This window comes from Cetorhinus maximus, chromosome 4, assembly GCF_964194155.1.
Source record: "Cetorhinus maximus chromosome 4, sCetMax3.hap1.1, whole genome shotgun sequence".
In the NCBI taxonomy this organism is placed as follows: domain Eukaryota; kingdom Metazoa; phylum Chordata; class Chondrichthyes; order Lamniformes; family Cetorhinidae; genus Cetorhinus; species Cetorhinus maximus.
Genome location: NC_135882.1, coordinates 142,266,228 through 142,283,581, shown reverse-complemented (window position 1 = coordinate 142,283,581; position 17,354 = coordinate 142,266,228). Strand labels below are relative to the sequence as shown.

The 17,354-nt window shown below is 42.5% G+C and overlaps 1 protein-coding gene across 2 annotated transcripts in view; it reads right to left on the bottom strand.

The window, feature by feature from the left end:
* Nucleotides 1-5,728: 5,728 nt before the first annotated feature.
* Nucleotides 5,729-17,354, bottom strand: part of phf20l1 (PHD finger protein 20 like 1) — a 121,932-nt gene continuing 110,306 nt past the window's right edge. For both annotated transcript variants that reach the window (XM_078540935.1, XM_078540934.1), the window contains 2 exons: nt 9,119-9,296; nt 5,729-7,820 (listed from right to left, as the gene is read on the bottom strand). In XM_078540935.1, the coding sequence (XP_078397061.1) occupies nt 7,678-7,820; nt 9,119-9,296 (321 nt within the window). In that variant the 3' untranslated portion in view covers nt 5,729-7,677. The remainder of the gene's footprint in view (nt 7,821-9,118; nt 9,297-17,354) is intronic.

Sequence of the window (17,354 nt, the reverse complement as noted above, 5' to 3'; positions counted from 1 at the left end):
TTCCTGCACCTGCTGATGACATTATTTACCCATGCCACCCCTTCCCCCACCCCCCCAACTAACCTGGATACAGTCCATGGGCATTGTTTGTATGATCCTCCTCCAGGTGTCCATTATTTGTGTGTGAGCCTCAATATTAACTGCAGAAAAAATATCCAATTATGGGGACATCACAGCCAAGCCCAAGACTATATTAACCTGGAAGAACTCTGGATGATTTATCTTTTCTTAACCCAGGCTAGTTTTAGCACTGTCATTACCGTCCTGATTGAAATCTGGTAATTCAGATTCAGCAGATCTCCTACCAGTGCCAGTTGCATTGAATATCTAAATTTGTGGGCGTTAGATCAGAATTGAATATAATTTGGCTGTATTTTTTTTTGATGCATAGAGAATGGCCGGTTGGTGGATAACAGGAGGAAAGAAACAAAAATAGTGAAAGTGGTGCATTGCTTAGGTACCTCTGCAGGTTACAGAATGCTATTAATGGGCTGTGTCTCGATTCATAAATGGGTCGTTTTCAGGTTGGCAAATAAGGAGTGCCACAGTGATCTCTGCTGGGGCCTCAACTATTTACGATCTATATTATTGACTTGGATGAAGGGACTGACTGTATTGTAGACAAATTTGCTGATGATGCAAAGATAGGTAGGAAGCAAGTTGTGAGTAGGACACATGAAATCTTCAAGGATAAATAGAGGTCACTCAGCTCCTGACCTCAATACAGCCTTGGTTCAAACATGGACAAAAGAGCTGAACTCCCAAGATGAGTGTGATTGCCCTTGACATCAAGGCCGCATTTGACCAAGTAAGGCATCAAGGAGCCCTAGCAAAACTGGAGTCAATGGGAATCAGGGGGAAAACTCTCCACTGGTTGGTGTCATGCCTAACACAAAGTAAGACGGTTGTGGTTGTTGGAGGTCAGTCATCTCAGCTCCAGGACATCACTGCTGGTGTTCCTCAGGGTAGTGCCCTCAGACCAACCATCTTCAGCTGCTTCATCAATGAGCTTCCTTCCATCATAAGGTCAGAAGTGGGGATGTTCGCTGATGATTGCACAATATTTAGCACCATGAGCGACTCCTCAGATATTGAGCAGTCCAAGTTCAAGTGCATCAAGACCTGTAGAATATCCAGGCTTGGGCTGACAAGTGCCAAGTAACATGCGCGCCACACAAGTGCTGGGAAATGACCATCTTCAACAAGAGAGAATCTAACCATCGCTCCTTGATGTTCAATGGCCTTACCATCACTGAATCCCCCACTGTCAACATCCTGGGGGTTACCATTGACCAGAAACTGAACTGGACTATCCATACAAATACTGTGGCTACAAGAGCAAGTCAGAGGCTAGGACTCGTGCAACGAGTAACTCACCTCCTGTCTCCCCAAAGCCTGTCCACCATCCACAAGGCACAAGTCAGGAGTGTGATGGAATATTCCCCAATTGCCTGAATGAGTGCTGCTCCCACAACACTCAAGAAGGTTGACACCGCCCAGGAAAAAGCAGCCCGCTTGATTGACACCACATCCACAGGAGTTCAAGAAGGCAGCTCACTGCAACCTTCACAAAGGCAACAATAAATGCTGGCCCAGCCAGCGAAGCCCACATCCCATGAATGAATTTTTTAAAAATAGGTTAAGTGAATGGACAAAAATTTGGCAGATCAAATATAATGTGGGAAAATATGATATTGTCCACATTGGCAGGAAGAATAGAAAGCTAGAATATTATTTAAATTGTGAGAGACTGCAATACAGAAGGATCTGGGTGTCATCATAGACGAATCACAAAAAGTTGGTATGCAGGTACAATAATTAATTAGGAGAGGAAAATGGAATGTTGGTCTTTATTGTAAGCAGGTGGAGTATAAAGGTAGCCAGGTTGTGCTACAACTGTACAAGGCACTGGTGAGACCATAGTTTTGATCTCCTTACTTAAGGTGGGATATACTTACATTGGAAGCAGATCAGAGATGGTTCACTAGGTTGATTCCTGGATAAAGGGATTGTCTTATGAGCAGGTTGAACCTATACTCATTGGAGTTTAGAAGAATAAGAGGTGATAAGATTCTGAGGGGGCATGAGAGGATAGATGCTGAAAGGATTTTTCTCCTTGTAGTGGAATCTAGAAATGGGGGGCACAGTTTCAGAATGTGGGGTTGCCCATTTAAGATGGAGATGAAGAGAAATTTCTTCCCTCAGAGGGTCATTAATCTTTGGAATTGTCTACCCCAGAGAACAGTGGAGACTGGGTAATTAAACATATTCGAGGTAGAGTTAGACAGATTTTCGATCTACAAGGGAGTCAAGGGTTATGAGGAACAGGAAGGAAAGTAGAGTTAAGGCCACAATTAGATTAGCCACAATCTTTTTGAATGGGAGCAGGTTGCAGCAGCCAAATGGCCTACTCCTGCATCTATTTCTTATGTTCACCTTTTAGATTAGAGATGAGATAGTCATGTTAGGAAAAAGGAGTCTTTATATAGACAGTGACAATAATTGGGAAGTAAACAAATGGCACAAATTTAGTCAGGGAAAAAATATTTGAAAGTGTATAAATTTTCCTTCCAAAAATGTGGCAAAACTGTTATAAAATGAAGGATTCTGTTCTGATGCAGGAAACATCTGTGTTCTTGTCTTTGTAACGCATGAGTTCTTTAAATAAACATCTTGCATGAGTCGTGAATATGCTATCACTAAGTCAACGAAGAGCAGGTGAACTATGCAACCCCAAAGCTCAAGGGTCTGTCTAGAGTCTGGAGTTAAAAAGAGCAATGACGCATTTGTGAACAGGCACTTGATCTTTCAAGTTTTTTGGAGATGTTTGAGAAAGTCCCATATGTTGCTAGGAGTAGAGAAGTTGGCAAAGGAGACTGGGTGACCATCAGCACACAGGGCAGGAAGCAACAGGTGAGCGTAGATGGGATAATCTGAGGAGCTGAACAACAATTTAGGTACCAGGGCTGTGGACAGAAAGAATGACACAGAATGAGTGATTACAAGGTACTGGGAAGCCAGTATATTTTTTTATTTATTCATGTGATGTGGGGCATTGCTGGCAAGGCCAGCATTTATTGATCATTCCTAATTGCCCTTGAAAAGGTGACATTGAGCTACCTTCTTAGATTCAGGCATTTACAGCACCAAAGGAGGCCATTCAGCCCATCGTGTCCACGCCGGTCAACAAAGATCTGACTACGCTAATCCCATTTTCCAGCATTTGGCCCATAGCCCTGGAGACTATGGCAACACAAGTGAATATCTATAGACTCATAGACGTTGCAGTCGTGTGGTGGAAGTACTCCTATAGTATTGTTAGTGAGGTAATTCCAGGATTTTGATCCAGCGTCAATGAAGGAATGACGATGTATCTATAAGTCAGAATGGCACATGACTTGGAGTGGAACTTACAGGCAGTGATGTTCCCAGATATTCCCATTGGTAGTGTACTATGAGGAAAACAAAAGAGCTCGTAAGAATAGGAGGGTGGCAATTGTGGGAGAATCTATAGCACGGGTGGGTAGTTTTTATTACAGACATGATCCAGAATCCTGAATGATATGTTGCTTCCAGGTTTCAGACTCCAGCACATCACAAGTGAATGCAAAGAATTATGGGAGGGCAAGCAGCCAGAGTTTTGCTTCTTGTAAGGACAAATAACAGTTAGGGTAGTAATTTCTGGATTGTTCCCAGTGCCCAGCATTGGACTAGATGGGGAGAGATAGATTAGAATTGCCAATACTTAGCTGAAAGAATGGTGTAAAAGGGAGAATTTCAGATTCCTGGGACACTTTGAAGCCAGGAAAAGCTGTACAGATTGGATAGTCTTTGCATAAACTGAAATGGCACCCAGTTTCGTGCTGAAAGGGCAAATAAGGTAGTGGGGAAATATGTAAGCTATTTAGTGGGGCTGGGAGGGGCAGATCCACAGACTAAGTCAAAACAATTGAGAATAAAAGCAGCAGGACACATGGGCAGGTTGGGGACAGTTGCCCCAGATAATAGTTTTATATACGAATATCCTACTCCTATTCTTACTTACAGATCCGAAAGGACCAGTACGCAGCCATCCAGCATCAAGTTTCCAACTGAGGCTATTATGTAGCAATCAGCAGAGGGAGTTCTGGCTGACGTTTCACTTTCCTAACTTAGGGACATTGAAGTGTAACACCCTCATCATACCCCAGCTATGATCAGAATACTCATCTCCAACACAGGAACAAATGGGACCCTTTCCAGTCTTTTTGTCTTCATAGCAGGCAGATCATTTCTCCATTTAGTTTATAACAGGGGATGACATCAGCTACACAGTTTGCACACCTACAACACTAACTGTGAAATGCCCATATTATTCAAATATACTGTGGCTGTGAAGTGCTTTAGAACATCCTTTGGTTTCAAAAGAGGTTATATAAATGCCATTTTTTTTTCTTTCTTACCTGTCAGTAAGAACAAAAACAAGGGTCAAAGGGGTGACATCAGCAGAACAAATATAGCAGAAAGGTTAATGAACCGCTTGAACTGGAGTCATTGTGGTAAGGGTGTTCCCACAATTCTGTTTATTAGGGAGTTCAGGATTTTGACCCAGTGACAATGAAGGATAAGCAATATATGTCCCAGATGGATTAATCAGTGACTTGAACGGGAAGTGGGAGGTGATAGAATTTCCAGTCCCATGCTGCCCTTTTCTTTGTAGGTGATGGACATCTTGGATTTGGTTTGAAGAAGCCATGGCAATTCGATACAGTGCATCCTGCATTTGTACACAATCAAGCCACAGCATCATAGTGGCGGAGGATGTGGATGTTTCAGTTGGGAAATGGGAATCATTGACCATTTTGTCTTGGATAGCTTTAAACATCTTCAGTGTTAATGTAGCTATACCCCGGTAAGTGGAGAGTCTCTCATCACACTCATGGCTTCTAGCTTGTAAGTGGTGGACAGGCTTTGGGGGCATCAGGGGGTGGTCCATTTGCTGTAGAATACCTAGCCTCTGACCTAGGCTGCAGTATCCAAGGCATTTATGTGACAGGTCCAGCTGAGTTCCTGCTTAATGGTGACCCCAATCCCTCCGGATGTTGATGGAGAGGTACTTAGCAATGGTAATGTCATGAATCTCAAGGAGATGTTAGAATTTCTCTTGTTGGAGATGGTCATTGCCTGGTGCTTGTGTGGCACAAATGTTACTTGCCACCTATCAGCCCAAGCCTGGATATTGCCCAAATCTTGTTTCATGTAGGCATGGACTGCTTCATTATCTGAGGAATTGTGAATGGAGATGAACACTGCGTGATCATTAGCAAACAACCATATAGCTGACCTCACAATGGAGGGAAACTCATTACTGAAGCAGCTGAAGATAGTTCGGCTTTGGATGCAGCAATGTCCTGTGGCTGAAATGATTGACTTCAACAACCACGTATCTTCTTTTGTGACAGGTATGGCTCTATGATGTATTGCGATGTTTGATTAGTAGATATTTCTGCTTCGTATATGGAAAAATGTACCTCAGGTTACTTCTCACTGCGTCCTTACAAGCAGTAACCCCAACTGTCCCATCTTCGTCTCTGCTAACATTCCCACCAAGCTGAGAATGGAGTGTTCAGTGCATGGGGTAACTGTGTTACATACTTCAATTTAGCCATGCTTACTTAGTTTAAGCATGAGGCAGACAATTGCAGAGTGCTGGTGACAGTCGTAGCTACTAAATAGCACAATAGATATGTACTGTTGCTTAAACGTTTATTGTCTATTTTAAAAAAAACACACCTTAGTGAATTGTCTTATACACAGAAATGAAATGAAAAGGGGAGGAACTTCAGCTTCCAGAACTTTATACATATAAGCCAAATATACACTTTTTTGAGATATACACTTACAGTCAACACACACCCTGATAGCAAATATATCTGCCTGGCACACAATTCTTTTTTTGTTATAGTTCATGTGTTTCTGAACAACAGCAGCTGAGTATTCTGGGCAGGTAAAAACAGTGAGACCCACCCTGCAACACCATAAAATTAACTTTATAAACTGATTTTATTTGCACTGCTTTCAAATTTCATATCTTTCTTTTAATATAACTACACTAAGTTTGTGGTAGTTGCACAGAATATGGTTACAGATGTGGGTCCCAATCAATCGTTTCTGGTACAACCCCTCATCACCAGCCCCGCAAACTCCTGATTCAATGCACTCTCCTGACGCCACCTATTTTGCATGCCCTTAATTTTAAGCACCAATTTGAGAAACAAGTTAATTATGGGTATACAAAACACGTGTTTTGGGATGAAAAAGGATTCAGAGAGATCTACAGCACAGACAGATGAATTTTGTTTGTATGTTCTCCTACCTGCCTGTGACTGGTGCTTGGGTCCAAATGGCAACATGAACAAGTACTCCATGGAGGTTGATGGTACTTCTCAAAGTAACTGGAGTGCAGGAGGTCTATTTACAAGCCAACCTCTCAGTTTAGATTCCTCACAATAAATTGTTATATGAGATCATACCATACCAAGCTACAGACTCAGCATAACGGGGGAGCTCAGGTCTTTACGAACAGTGTACATTTGGCAAAGTGATCTCAGATCTGGATGGGTACAAAATACTGAGGTATCCTGCAATACCGTACACCTTATAAGTTTTATTTGCACTACCGTGAAGTCTTAAGCTTTTCACTAATTGCTATAAATTTGAGAGTATTATAGATGATTTCACTGGGATTCCGCAGTCAAATTTTTCACCAGGAATTGGGCCCTCAGTGAAGATCTATTTCCTCTACCTCCAACTCCCCTTCCAACTCTCAAAAAGCCAGAACATTTCAATATATTTCATCAGGGTTTCTTTTTCTCTCCAAATGAGCAATAAGTGCTGTGTTGAGAATTCACATTGGATATAAGATTTGGCCACTGGGAACTGCAGGAGCTGCAAAGTTGCATGTCCACATTGCGGGAATAAGTAGTGCTTTCTAAATTGTTCCTGGGACAATTTAGTCAACCTACCACAAAGAACATAATGAATATCATTGCAGTGATTTAAAAGGCTCTATTTGAGCCCATAAGCTGCTCACCTGTGCATTATTTCATTGCATATCAGATAATTATCAACCAGGAAAGTGATCTTTTTCCAGCACCTGACTTCAGGAGCTACACTCTTCTGATATATTTCTAGCCTTTGTGTAAACAAATGCTAGAGTCAGTTACTCCCAATCACAAAAAGCTGTTGACCCCATTTGAATTATCCAACTTCCATTGCTTATTTAGCAACCAAAAGCCCTTCCACAACTGTTACAAAAGTATTCATGACCAGTTAGGAAGGAGCGTGTGCACACTTGATCAGTGATTGTATTGCACTTTGTACTGTATGCAAGGGCTTACAACATAATGGGGTCACTTTATGCTGGCAAGTGCTGTGAATGAGATTGAAGCTCTACCTTAAGCCTGATGTTGCAGGATATCTAAGATGTCCATTTTTTCATTCCAGTCTCTTCCTTTCCTTCAAGTTTGCTATTAGAAATTAAATCCTTCTACACACAAGTAGTAGAAACATTAGCTTCTCAATGGTTCCACTCCACTTTGGCTGCATGGTTTTCAATCAGTTCCATTCTATTTCTGTCACCACCCTGCCCCCACCCCACTGCCCCCCCCCCCCCACCCCAAATCAATTATCGTTTTCTCAAAGGGAGCAGCAGGTTGCCATTTGCTCCACTTTCGCCAAGTCTGTCAGGAGTTGTTTGATGTGGCGTTTCAGCTGTGGAAGTCGTGCAAGTGGTTCCGGTGGCTCAAGTTCCCCGGAAAAATCCAGCCAACTTTCTAGAACTAGGAGATTGCATGGAAGGAAACAAGAGAAAAGAACAAAAAACTTTGTTACAAATTCGACCAGGGTTAAATATACAAACGGGAACTTAGCAAATTAAAGACACAATTGGTTTAACTATAAGTAAAAAAGGAACGTTCCTCGATTAAATATTTTTATTCATCTTGCTTTGTCGGAGTTTTATGTCAATTCTAACCTTGAGGGAGGAATGTAGCTGTTACAGACTTTACATTTCTTATTACTATTTGCTCTCACATCATGCTTTATAAGGGGAGTTAATGCTGAATATGGTCTTCAAATGAAACATAATTCATTCCCCATTTTAAGGGATACAATTTATCCTAATGTCATGCAATACTTTTACTTGATATTATTTGTAGATAATTGGCAAAACCTGTGAAATTTTAGGGAGCAGAGTTGATTGGAGTGTACGTATTTCTCTGCAGTTCAGGGAGAAGTGAAATTGAGACAATATTGTGCCACCACCAGGGGTAGATTGTACTTTTATAGCATGTCAAGTTTCCTTAGGAAATTCTAATTATAAATATGAACATTGTAATTTAACATGGAAAAAGATGACGCCCAAGTGTGACAAAAATGGGAAGATATAAACTACAGTTTTGCATGCAACTATAAGATCTTTAATGTATTACAGATGGGAAACCAACTATGCCATTAACACCCCTGCTCCAGCTAAGATCAGCTAACTCAGAGACTGTACACAGAACTGTTTTTTGATCTGTTGTGTTGCAGCGTATTTACTCTCTGAATTATGTGGGAGGGTGAAAATGAGAACCAAAAATCATAGGAGTAGACCATTCTACACTGCAATCCTGTTCTGTCATGGGTGATCTGTATTTCAAGTCTGTTTTCCCGTCATTGCTCCATCCTCCTTAATACCCTTACCAACAAAAATTTATTGATCTCAGTCTTGACAGTTTAAACTGTTCCAGCATCCACAGCTTTTCTCGGGGAACGAGTTCCAGATTTCCACTGCTGTGCGTGTGAAAATCTTCCTGATTTCACTTGTAAATAGCCTAGCTCCAATTTTAAGACTGTGCCACATTGTTCTGGATTCCTCCATCAGAGAAAATAGCTTCCCCATATCTACCCTATTGAATTTATCATTTTAAACAGCTAAATTGGACCACCCGTCAATCTTCTAAATTTAATAGAATAAAAACCAAATTTATCCAACCTTTAACACTCTGGTGAATCTGGCGAAGTCTCAGATTAATATTTGACCAGTGCGTAATGTAAAAAAAAAGGATTTATAGTAGCATTACAGCGCTGATTTTACCATCCAGCTCTTTCTCAATGAAGTCCATTCTGCTGTTTACTTCATTCTGCAGGGCCTCAATGTGTGTCAGTAGGTTCAGCTGCCACGAAAACTGTGGGTTGACATGCTCCTCTCCTGCCATCTCATCGCAGCTGCCATCATTTGAAACAGAAACCATCTCTTTAATGTCGGTAGCTCCCTGTTGGTAATGCAGTGATAGAAAAAAATGGGTCACAGTGGCTAATTATAAATAAAAGACTTAGCACTGTTCAAAGAAAATCAATGGGGGAAGCTCTACTTCTGGAGGCGTAATGACAGTCAGCTGATTTCAAAAAGCAGCACAGCGTGTGAAAGCATACAGTGATGTGATATTCTTAATTTCATTTCATATCGCACATAGAGAGAAGAGAGTTCCCAGATTGCAGATCTGTGCCGAGATAGTGAACTAGTGGTGTTTTAGATGTTTTGGTGTTTAGAGGGGGAAAATCAATCAACATGCCCACTCCTCGTCACTATCTAGCAGCCAGCACTGAAAATGAATCCAAGTGGATGCCCGGTCATGCTTGGCTTTGTAAAAGCCAGCTGACACTCAAGGTTTCACATCTGAAGAATGGGCATCTGGGTCTGGCACTTGTAGAGCCACACTGCTAAAAGGGAAGATAGAGATTGGCGGGAAGAAAACAAAAAATAAAAATCAACAGAACATCATAAAGACAGACAGGCTTGCATTTCCTTAGCAGCTTTCATGATCTCAGGATGTTCCAAAGAACTTTACAGCCAATGAATTAATTTTAAAGTATACTGTTTTTGGAACGTAGGAAATACAGTAATTTGTGCACAAGCTCCCATAAACAGCAATGTGACAATGGCCAGACAACTTGCTTCTTTTTTAGATGATGTTTTTTCAAGGATAAATATTGACCAGGGCACTGGGGAGAACCTCAATGCTCTTCTTCAAAATAGTGCCATGGGATCTTTTACATCCACCTGAGGGGTCAGATCAGGCCTCAGTTAAATATCTCATCTGAAAGGTGACACTTCTGACAGTGCAGCACTCCCTCAGCAGTCCATTGCGATGTCAGGTAGCTTATGTCATTTAAGAGGGTTTAAAATTAAAATGAATATGGAACCCACAACCTTTTGATTAAGAGGTGAGAGTGTACCTCCTTAGTCACAGCTGACATTCTACAGTAAGTCATCGCCAAAAAATGTGAATTACGTGCAGGTAAAGTCTGAGATTTTAAAGGAACCATCTCACCATTGGCAGCAATGCTTAAAAAAGTCAGAAATTAGCATTGCAGAGACAAAGAAAAAAATACTGAAAATTTGAAAGAGAAACAGAAAAAGTTGGAAACACAGTGAGTCATTCAGCGTCTAGTTAGAGATGATCATTGCCTAGCATTTGCGTGGTGTGAATGTTACTTGTCACTTAACAGCCCAAGCCTGGGTGTTATCCACGTCTTGCTGCACATGGGCATGGCTACTTCCTTATCTGAGGAATTGCAAATGGAGCTGAACATGGTGCCCTTTGGCCTGACATTGAGTGTAGAGCATAGAAACAGGCATTTTGGTTTATGCCAATGTTAATGCTCCATACGATCTTACGATGGTAGGAAGGTCATCAAACGTCATATAGAGGCAAATTCTTTGTCTTTATATGACTATATTTCTCATCAAGGACATGTGCAAGTCTTTAAAAAACTCATGAATTAAACAAAAAATACAAACAACAGAAATTAAAAGCTTGGAGAAAAATAAAACTCTGCCGCATCTATATGTGCGTATGTGTGTCTTATAAAATTTTGTTCCCTTTCCTCATTCCTCTTCTTTCCCCATTCACCAACAGTCCTGAACTAAACACACAGCAAGCACTTTACTTGATGCTTGAAGTGCAACACTTCAGTGGACCGTAACTGTTGATCCTGAAGCCGATGCTCAACTCAAAGTGCTAGGGTGCAGTAATCAACACAGTAAGAGTCATGTAATGGTGCCTTTATAAACAAACCTAATGATTGGCAAATATCATGCTAATTAAAACAAAAAGTGCTGCAAAAAGTCAGCAGATCTAGCAGCATCTGTGGAGAGAGAAAAACAGAGTTAACATTTCAAGTCCAATATGACTCTTCTTCAGAACTGATTTTCGCCATCATGCTAATTAAAACAGGTTGGACTTGAAAGTCTTTTTTTCCTGCATCAAGTCAAGAGCTGATTTATTAAAATCATTAGAACTCCATTGGCCTGGAACTTACACAGCTCCACATTCCTAGTCAGGTCTTCCAAGCCCAGATTCTCAAGAAATATGCAGAGCGCAGTCCCTCAGGGAACTCCATCGCAATGGAGTAGCATTGGCGGGAAGTGCGGGGAACACTGGACACACCCACTTCTTACGGCACTAGCTGCCATAAGGTAAGTTTAATTGTGCAGTGTGAATGTCAGTGATGGGTGAATGGATGAATGAGTGAATGGGTATGTAGGGTGTGTAGCTGGGTGAGGTAGGTGGGTAGGGCGGCAAGTGGGTAGGGCAGCAGGTAGGTAGGGTGGCAGGAGGCTGGGGTGGCAGGAGGCTAGGGTGGCAGGAGGCTAGGGTGGCAGGAGGCTAGGGTGGCAGGAGGCTAGGGTGGCAGGAGGTTAGGGTGGCAGGACGGAAGGAAGGCAGGAGGGTGGGGAGGCAGGTGTGTGAGGTGGGTAGGTAGATCAGGTGCGGTAGTCGGGTCAGGTGGGGGTAGTCGGGTAGGGAATAGTCAGGTTGGCTCAGGGCAGGTAATTGGGTGGTTGGGGGTAGTCAGGGGGCGGGGGGGGGCGGGGGGTGCTAGTCATGGATTCGGGGTTTAATCAGGTGGTCGAAGGGGGATTCGGGAGGTCAGTTCTGTAGGTACCCAGGAGTTAGACTAGAACTTTTCTGTCTAACATTTCCTGGGTAACTATTGAGGTAAGTAAGTCAGAACAGTCCGAAGTCTCTGACTCTAACTCAGAGTAGGTTTGTACCAAAATTGAGAGAGCTGTCCACAGTTCAGAAGAAGAGTCACGTTGGATTTGAAACGTTAACTGTGTTTCTCTCTCCACAGATGCTGCCAGGCCTGCTGAGTTTTTCCAGCATTTTCTGCTTTTATATGAGCTTCCACACAGAATGGTCAAGCAACAGCCTGACATAGTCATACTCATGGATTCATACCTTTACAATGTCCCAGGTAATGTCATCATTACCATCCTTGGATATCTCCTGTCCCACAGGCAGAACAGATCCACCAGAGGTGGCGGTACAATGGTACAGAGTTGGAAGGGAGTTACCCTGGGAGTCCTCAACATTGTCTCTGGACTCCATGAAGTCTCATAGCATCAGGTCAAGGCAAGGAAACCTCCTGCTGATTACCACCTACCTCCCCTCTCAGGTGACATATCAGTACTCCATGTTGAGCACCACTTGGAAGAAGTACTCAGCACTGGCAAGAGCATAGAATGTACTCTGGGTGGCAGACATCATTGTCCATCATCAAGAATGGCTTGGTAGCACCACTACTGACCGAGCTGTCTGAGACCTAAAGAACATAGCTGCTAGGCTGGATCTACGGCAGGTAGTGAAGAAACCAGCAAGGTGGGAAAACCTACTTGACCTCATCCTCATCAATCTACCTGTCGCAGATGCCATGACAGTATCGGTGGGAGAGTCCTTGTGAAGACAGATTCTTGTCTTCACAGTGAGAATACCCTCCATCCTGTTGTGTGGCGCTACCACCGAGTTAAATGGGATGATTTTGAATACATCTAGCAACTCAAAACTGGGTACCTAGGAAGTGCTGTGGGCCATCAGGAGCAATAGGATTGTATTCAACAACAATCTGCAACCTCATGGCCCGGCATATCCCCATTGGCACCAAGTCGGGGAATCAACTCTGATTCAATGAAGAGTGCAGGGGGCATGCCAGGGGCAGCACCAGACATACCTCCAAATGAGGCATCAACCTGGTGAAGCTATAACACAGGACTACTTGCGTGCCAAATAGCATAAGCAACATTTAATAGGCAATCCCACAACCAATGGATCAGATCTAAGCTCTGCAGTCCTGATGCACTCAGTCGTGAATGGTGGTGGACAATTAAAGAACTAACTGGAGGAGGAGGCTCCAATAATACCACCATCCTCAAGGATGTGTGAGCCCAGCACATCAGTGCAAAATACAAGGCTGAAGCATTTGCAACCATCTTCAGCAGGAGTGTTGAGTGGATGATCCATCTTGGCCTCTTGCTGAGGTCTCCAGCATCACAGATGCCAGTCTTCAGCCAATTCAATTCACTCCACGTGATGTCAAGAAACAACTGAAGGCACTGGATACTGCAATGGCTATGGGCCCTGACAATATTCCGGCAATAGTACTGAAGACTTGTGCTCCAGAGCTTGCCGCGCCCCTAGCCAAGCTGTTCCAGAACAGCCCCGACACTGACATCTACCTAGTAATATGGAAAATTGCCCAGGTATGCCCTGCCCAAAAAAAGCAGGACAAATTCAACCCAGCCAATTACCGCCCCATCAGTCTACTCTTGATCATCAGCAAAGTGATGGAAGGTATTGTCGACAATAAGCCACACTTACTCACCAATAACCTGATCACTGATGGTCAGTTTGGGTTCTGCTTGGCCATTCAGTTCCTGACCTCATTACAGTCTTGGTTCAAACATGGACAAAACAGCTGAACTCAATAAATGAGGTGAGAGTGACTGCCCTTGACATCAAGGCAGCATTTGACTGAGTTCAGCATCAAAGAACCCAAGCAAAACCAAAGTCAACGGGAATCAGGGGGAAAACTCTCCACCAGCGCAAAGGAAGATGGTTGTGCTTATTGGAGGTCAATCATCTCAGTCCCGGGACACGGCTGCAGGAGTTCCCCAGAGTAATGTCCTAGCCCAACCATCTTCAGCTGCTTCATCAATTAGCTTCCCTCCATCATAAGGTCAGAAGTAGGGACATTCGCTGATGATTGCACAATGTTCAGTGGCACTCACACTCCTCAGGTACTGAAGCAGTCCGTGCACATATGCAGCAAGACCTGGACAATATTCAGGCTTGGACTGATAACTGGCAAGTAACATTTGTGCCACACAAATGCCAGGCAATGACATTCCCAACAAGAGAGAATCTAACCAACTCCCCATGACATTCAATGGCATTACCATCAATGAATCCCCCCACTATCAACATCCTGGGGGTTACCATTGACCAGAAACTGAACTGAACAAGCTATATAAATACTGTGGCTACAAGAACAGGTCAGAGGCTGGGAATTCTGTGGCGAGTAACTCACCTTCTAACTCTCCAAAGTCCATCCACCATCTACAAGGCACAAGTCAGGATTGTGAAGGAATATTCTCCACTTGCCTGGATAAGTGCAGTTCCAACAACACTCAAGGAGCTCGACACCACCCAGGACAAAGCAGCCCAATTGATTGGCACCCATCCACCACCTTAAACATTCAATCCCTCCACCGCCGACGAACAGTGGCAGCAGTGTGTACCATCTATAAGATCCACTGCAGCAACTCACCAAGGCTCCTTGACAACACCTTCCAAACCTGCAAAACCATGTAGAAGGACAAGGGCAGCAGATGCATGGGAATGTATGCGCCACCTCCAAGTTCCCCTCAAACCCACACACCATCCTGAATTGGAACTGTCACTGGGTCAAAATCCTGGAACTCCCTGCCTAACAGCACTTTGGTGTACCTACACCACAGGGACTGCAACAGTTCAAGAAGGCAGTTCACTGCCATCTTCTCAAGGATAATTAGGGATGGGCAATAAATGCTGGTTTGCCAGAGATGCCCACATCTCATGAAAGAATAAATTTAAAAAAAATTCAACTTCATGGGAATCATGGTTGAGCACATACAACTTCCAGACTTAAAAACAGGGGTCAGTGGATAGTGACCAGCAGTGGGAAGCCTGTCTGATATTCTTCCTAACCCAGAGAGGTACTGGCACAAATTGTGGGGCACCCCAGCTTAGATTCGCTAACTCAGTATCAGCCAGAGATTGAATCCTAGCTCAGGAAGGGGACCCTCAACCACTCAGTTCCACCTTCTAGTATTTTCCTTTTGCATGTGTTTATCTAATTCCTGTTTAAATCATGTGATTTTAACTCATTCAAAATCCATTCACCTGCATAGAGTTAAAATTGTTCCTAATACTATTTATGCTGCTCCCTTATTACCAATTTACTGATTAGTTGAAACAACTGTTTAATATTTATCTTGTCAAAGTTTTAATGATTGTGAACTGTCCTTGCTGACTTAAAGGAAGTTAAGGTTAATGTCAAATTGAAAAAAAACATACAATGTGGCAAAGGTTAGTGGTAAATCAGAGGATTGGGAACGTTTTTAAAACCAACATAAGATGGCCAAAAAAAAAAATAAAGAGGGAGAAAATAAACTTTGAGGGTAAACTAGCAAGTAATATAAAAAGGGGCAGTAGGAGCTTTAAATATATAAAAAGGAAGAGAGAGGCCAAAGTAAACTTAGAGAATGACACTGGGGAAATAATAATGGGGAACTAGGAAATGGCAGAGGAGTAAAATAAATACTTTGTATCAATTTTCACAGTAGAAAACACTAAAAGCATTCCAAAAATATTAAATAATCAAGGGGAAAAAGAGGGGGAGGAAATAAATACAATTGCAATCACTAGAGAAAAAGTACTAGGGGAACTAATGGGGCTGAAGGTCGATAAGTCCCCTGGACCTGATGGGTTGCATCCCTGAATATTAAAGGAAGTAGCTACACTGCTAGTGGATGCACTGGTAGTAATCTTCCAAGAATTCCTAGATTCTGGAAAAGTCCCAGAAGATTGGAAAACTGCCAATGTAACACCCTTATTCAAAAAGGGAGGGAGACAAAAAACAGGTAACTATAGGCCAGTTAGCTTGACATCTGTCATTGGGAAAATGTTAGAGTCTATTATAAAGGATGCAATAGCAGAGCATTTAGAATTGCATAATATAATCAAGCAAAGTCAGCATGGCTTCATGAAGGGGAAATCATGCCTGATAAATTTATTAGAATTCTTTGAGAAGGTAACAAACAGGATAGGTAAAGGGGAACCAATAGATGTAATTTATTTGGATTTCCAAAAGGTGTTCGATAAGGTACTGCATATAAGGCTACTTAATAAGATAAGAGCCCATGGTGTTGGGTGTAGTATATTAGCTTGGATAGAGAATTGGCTAACTAACAGAAAATAGAGAGTTGGGATAAGGGGGGCATTTTCAGGATGGCAACCTGTAACCAGTGGAGTGCCACAGGGAGCCACAATTATTTACAATATATATTGATGACTTAGGTGAGGGAAGTGAATATACTATTGCCAAGTTTGTGCATGACACAAAAATAGGTGGGAAGGCAAGTGGTGAGGATGACACAAAGGGTCTACAGAGGGATATAGACAGGTTAAGTGGGTGGGCAAAAATTTGGAAGGTGGAATATAATGTGGGAAAATGTGAGGTTATGCATTTTGGCATGAAGAGTAGAAGAGCTGAATATTATTTAAATGGAGAAAGACTGCAGAAAGCTGCAGCACAGAGAGATTTGGGAGTCCTCGTACAAAAAGCTAACATACAAGTTCAGCAGGTAATAAAGAAGGCAAAAGGAACATTGGACTTTATTCAAATGGAATGGATTATAAAAATAAAGAAGTCTTGCTAAAACGATACAAGGCACTAGTTAGACCACACCTAGAATACTGTGAACAGTTTTGGTCCCCTTATCTAAGGCAAGATATACTGGCATTGGAGGCAGTCCAGAGAAGGTTCACTGATTGATCCCAGGTATGGAGGAATTTTCTTATGAGGGGAGGTTGAGTAGGTTGGGTCTGTACTCTTTGGAGTTTAGAAGAATGAGAGGTAACCTTATTGAAACATAAAAGATTCTTAGGGGGCTTGACAGGGTAGTGAGGTTGTTTCCCCTTGTGGGAGGGTCTAGAACCAGAAGGCATAATCTCAGAGTAAGAAGTTGCCCATTTAAGGCAGAGATGAGGAGGAATTTCTTCTCTCAGAGGATAGCGAATCTGTGGAATTTTTTAACGCAGGGGGCTGTGGAGGCTGAGTCGTTAAGTATATTCAAAGCTGAGATAGACAGATTTTTAACCAGTAAGGGAATCAAGAGTTATGGGGAAAAGGCAGGAAAGTGGAGTTAAGGATTATCAGATCATCTCATTGAATGGTGGAGCAGACTCGGTGGGCTGAATGGCCTACTTCCGTTCCTAAGTATTAAG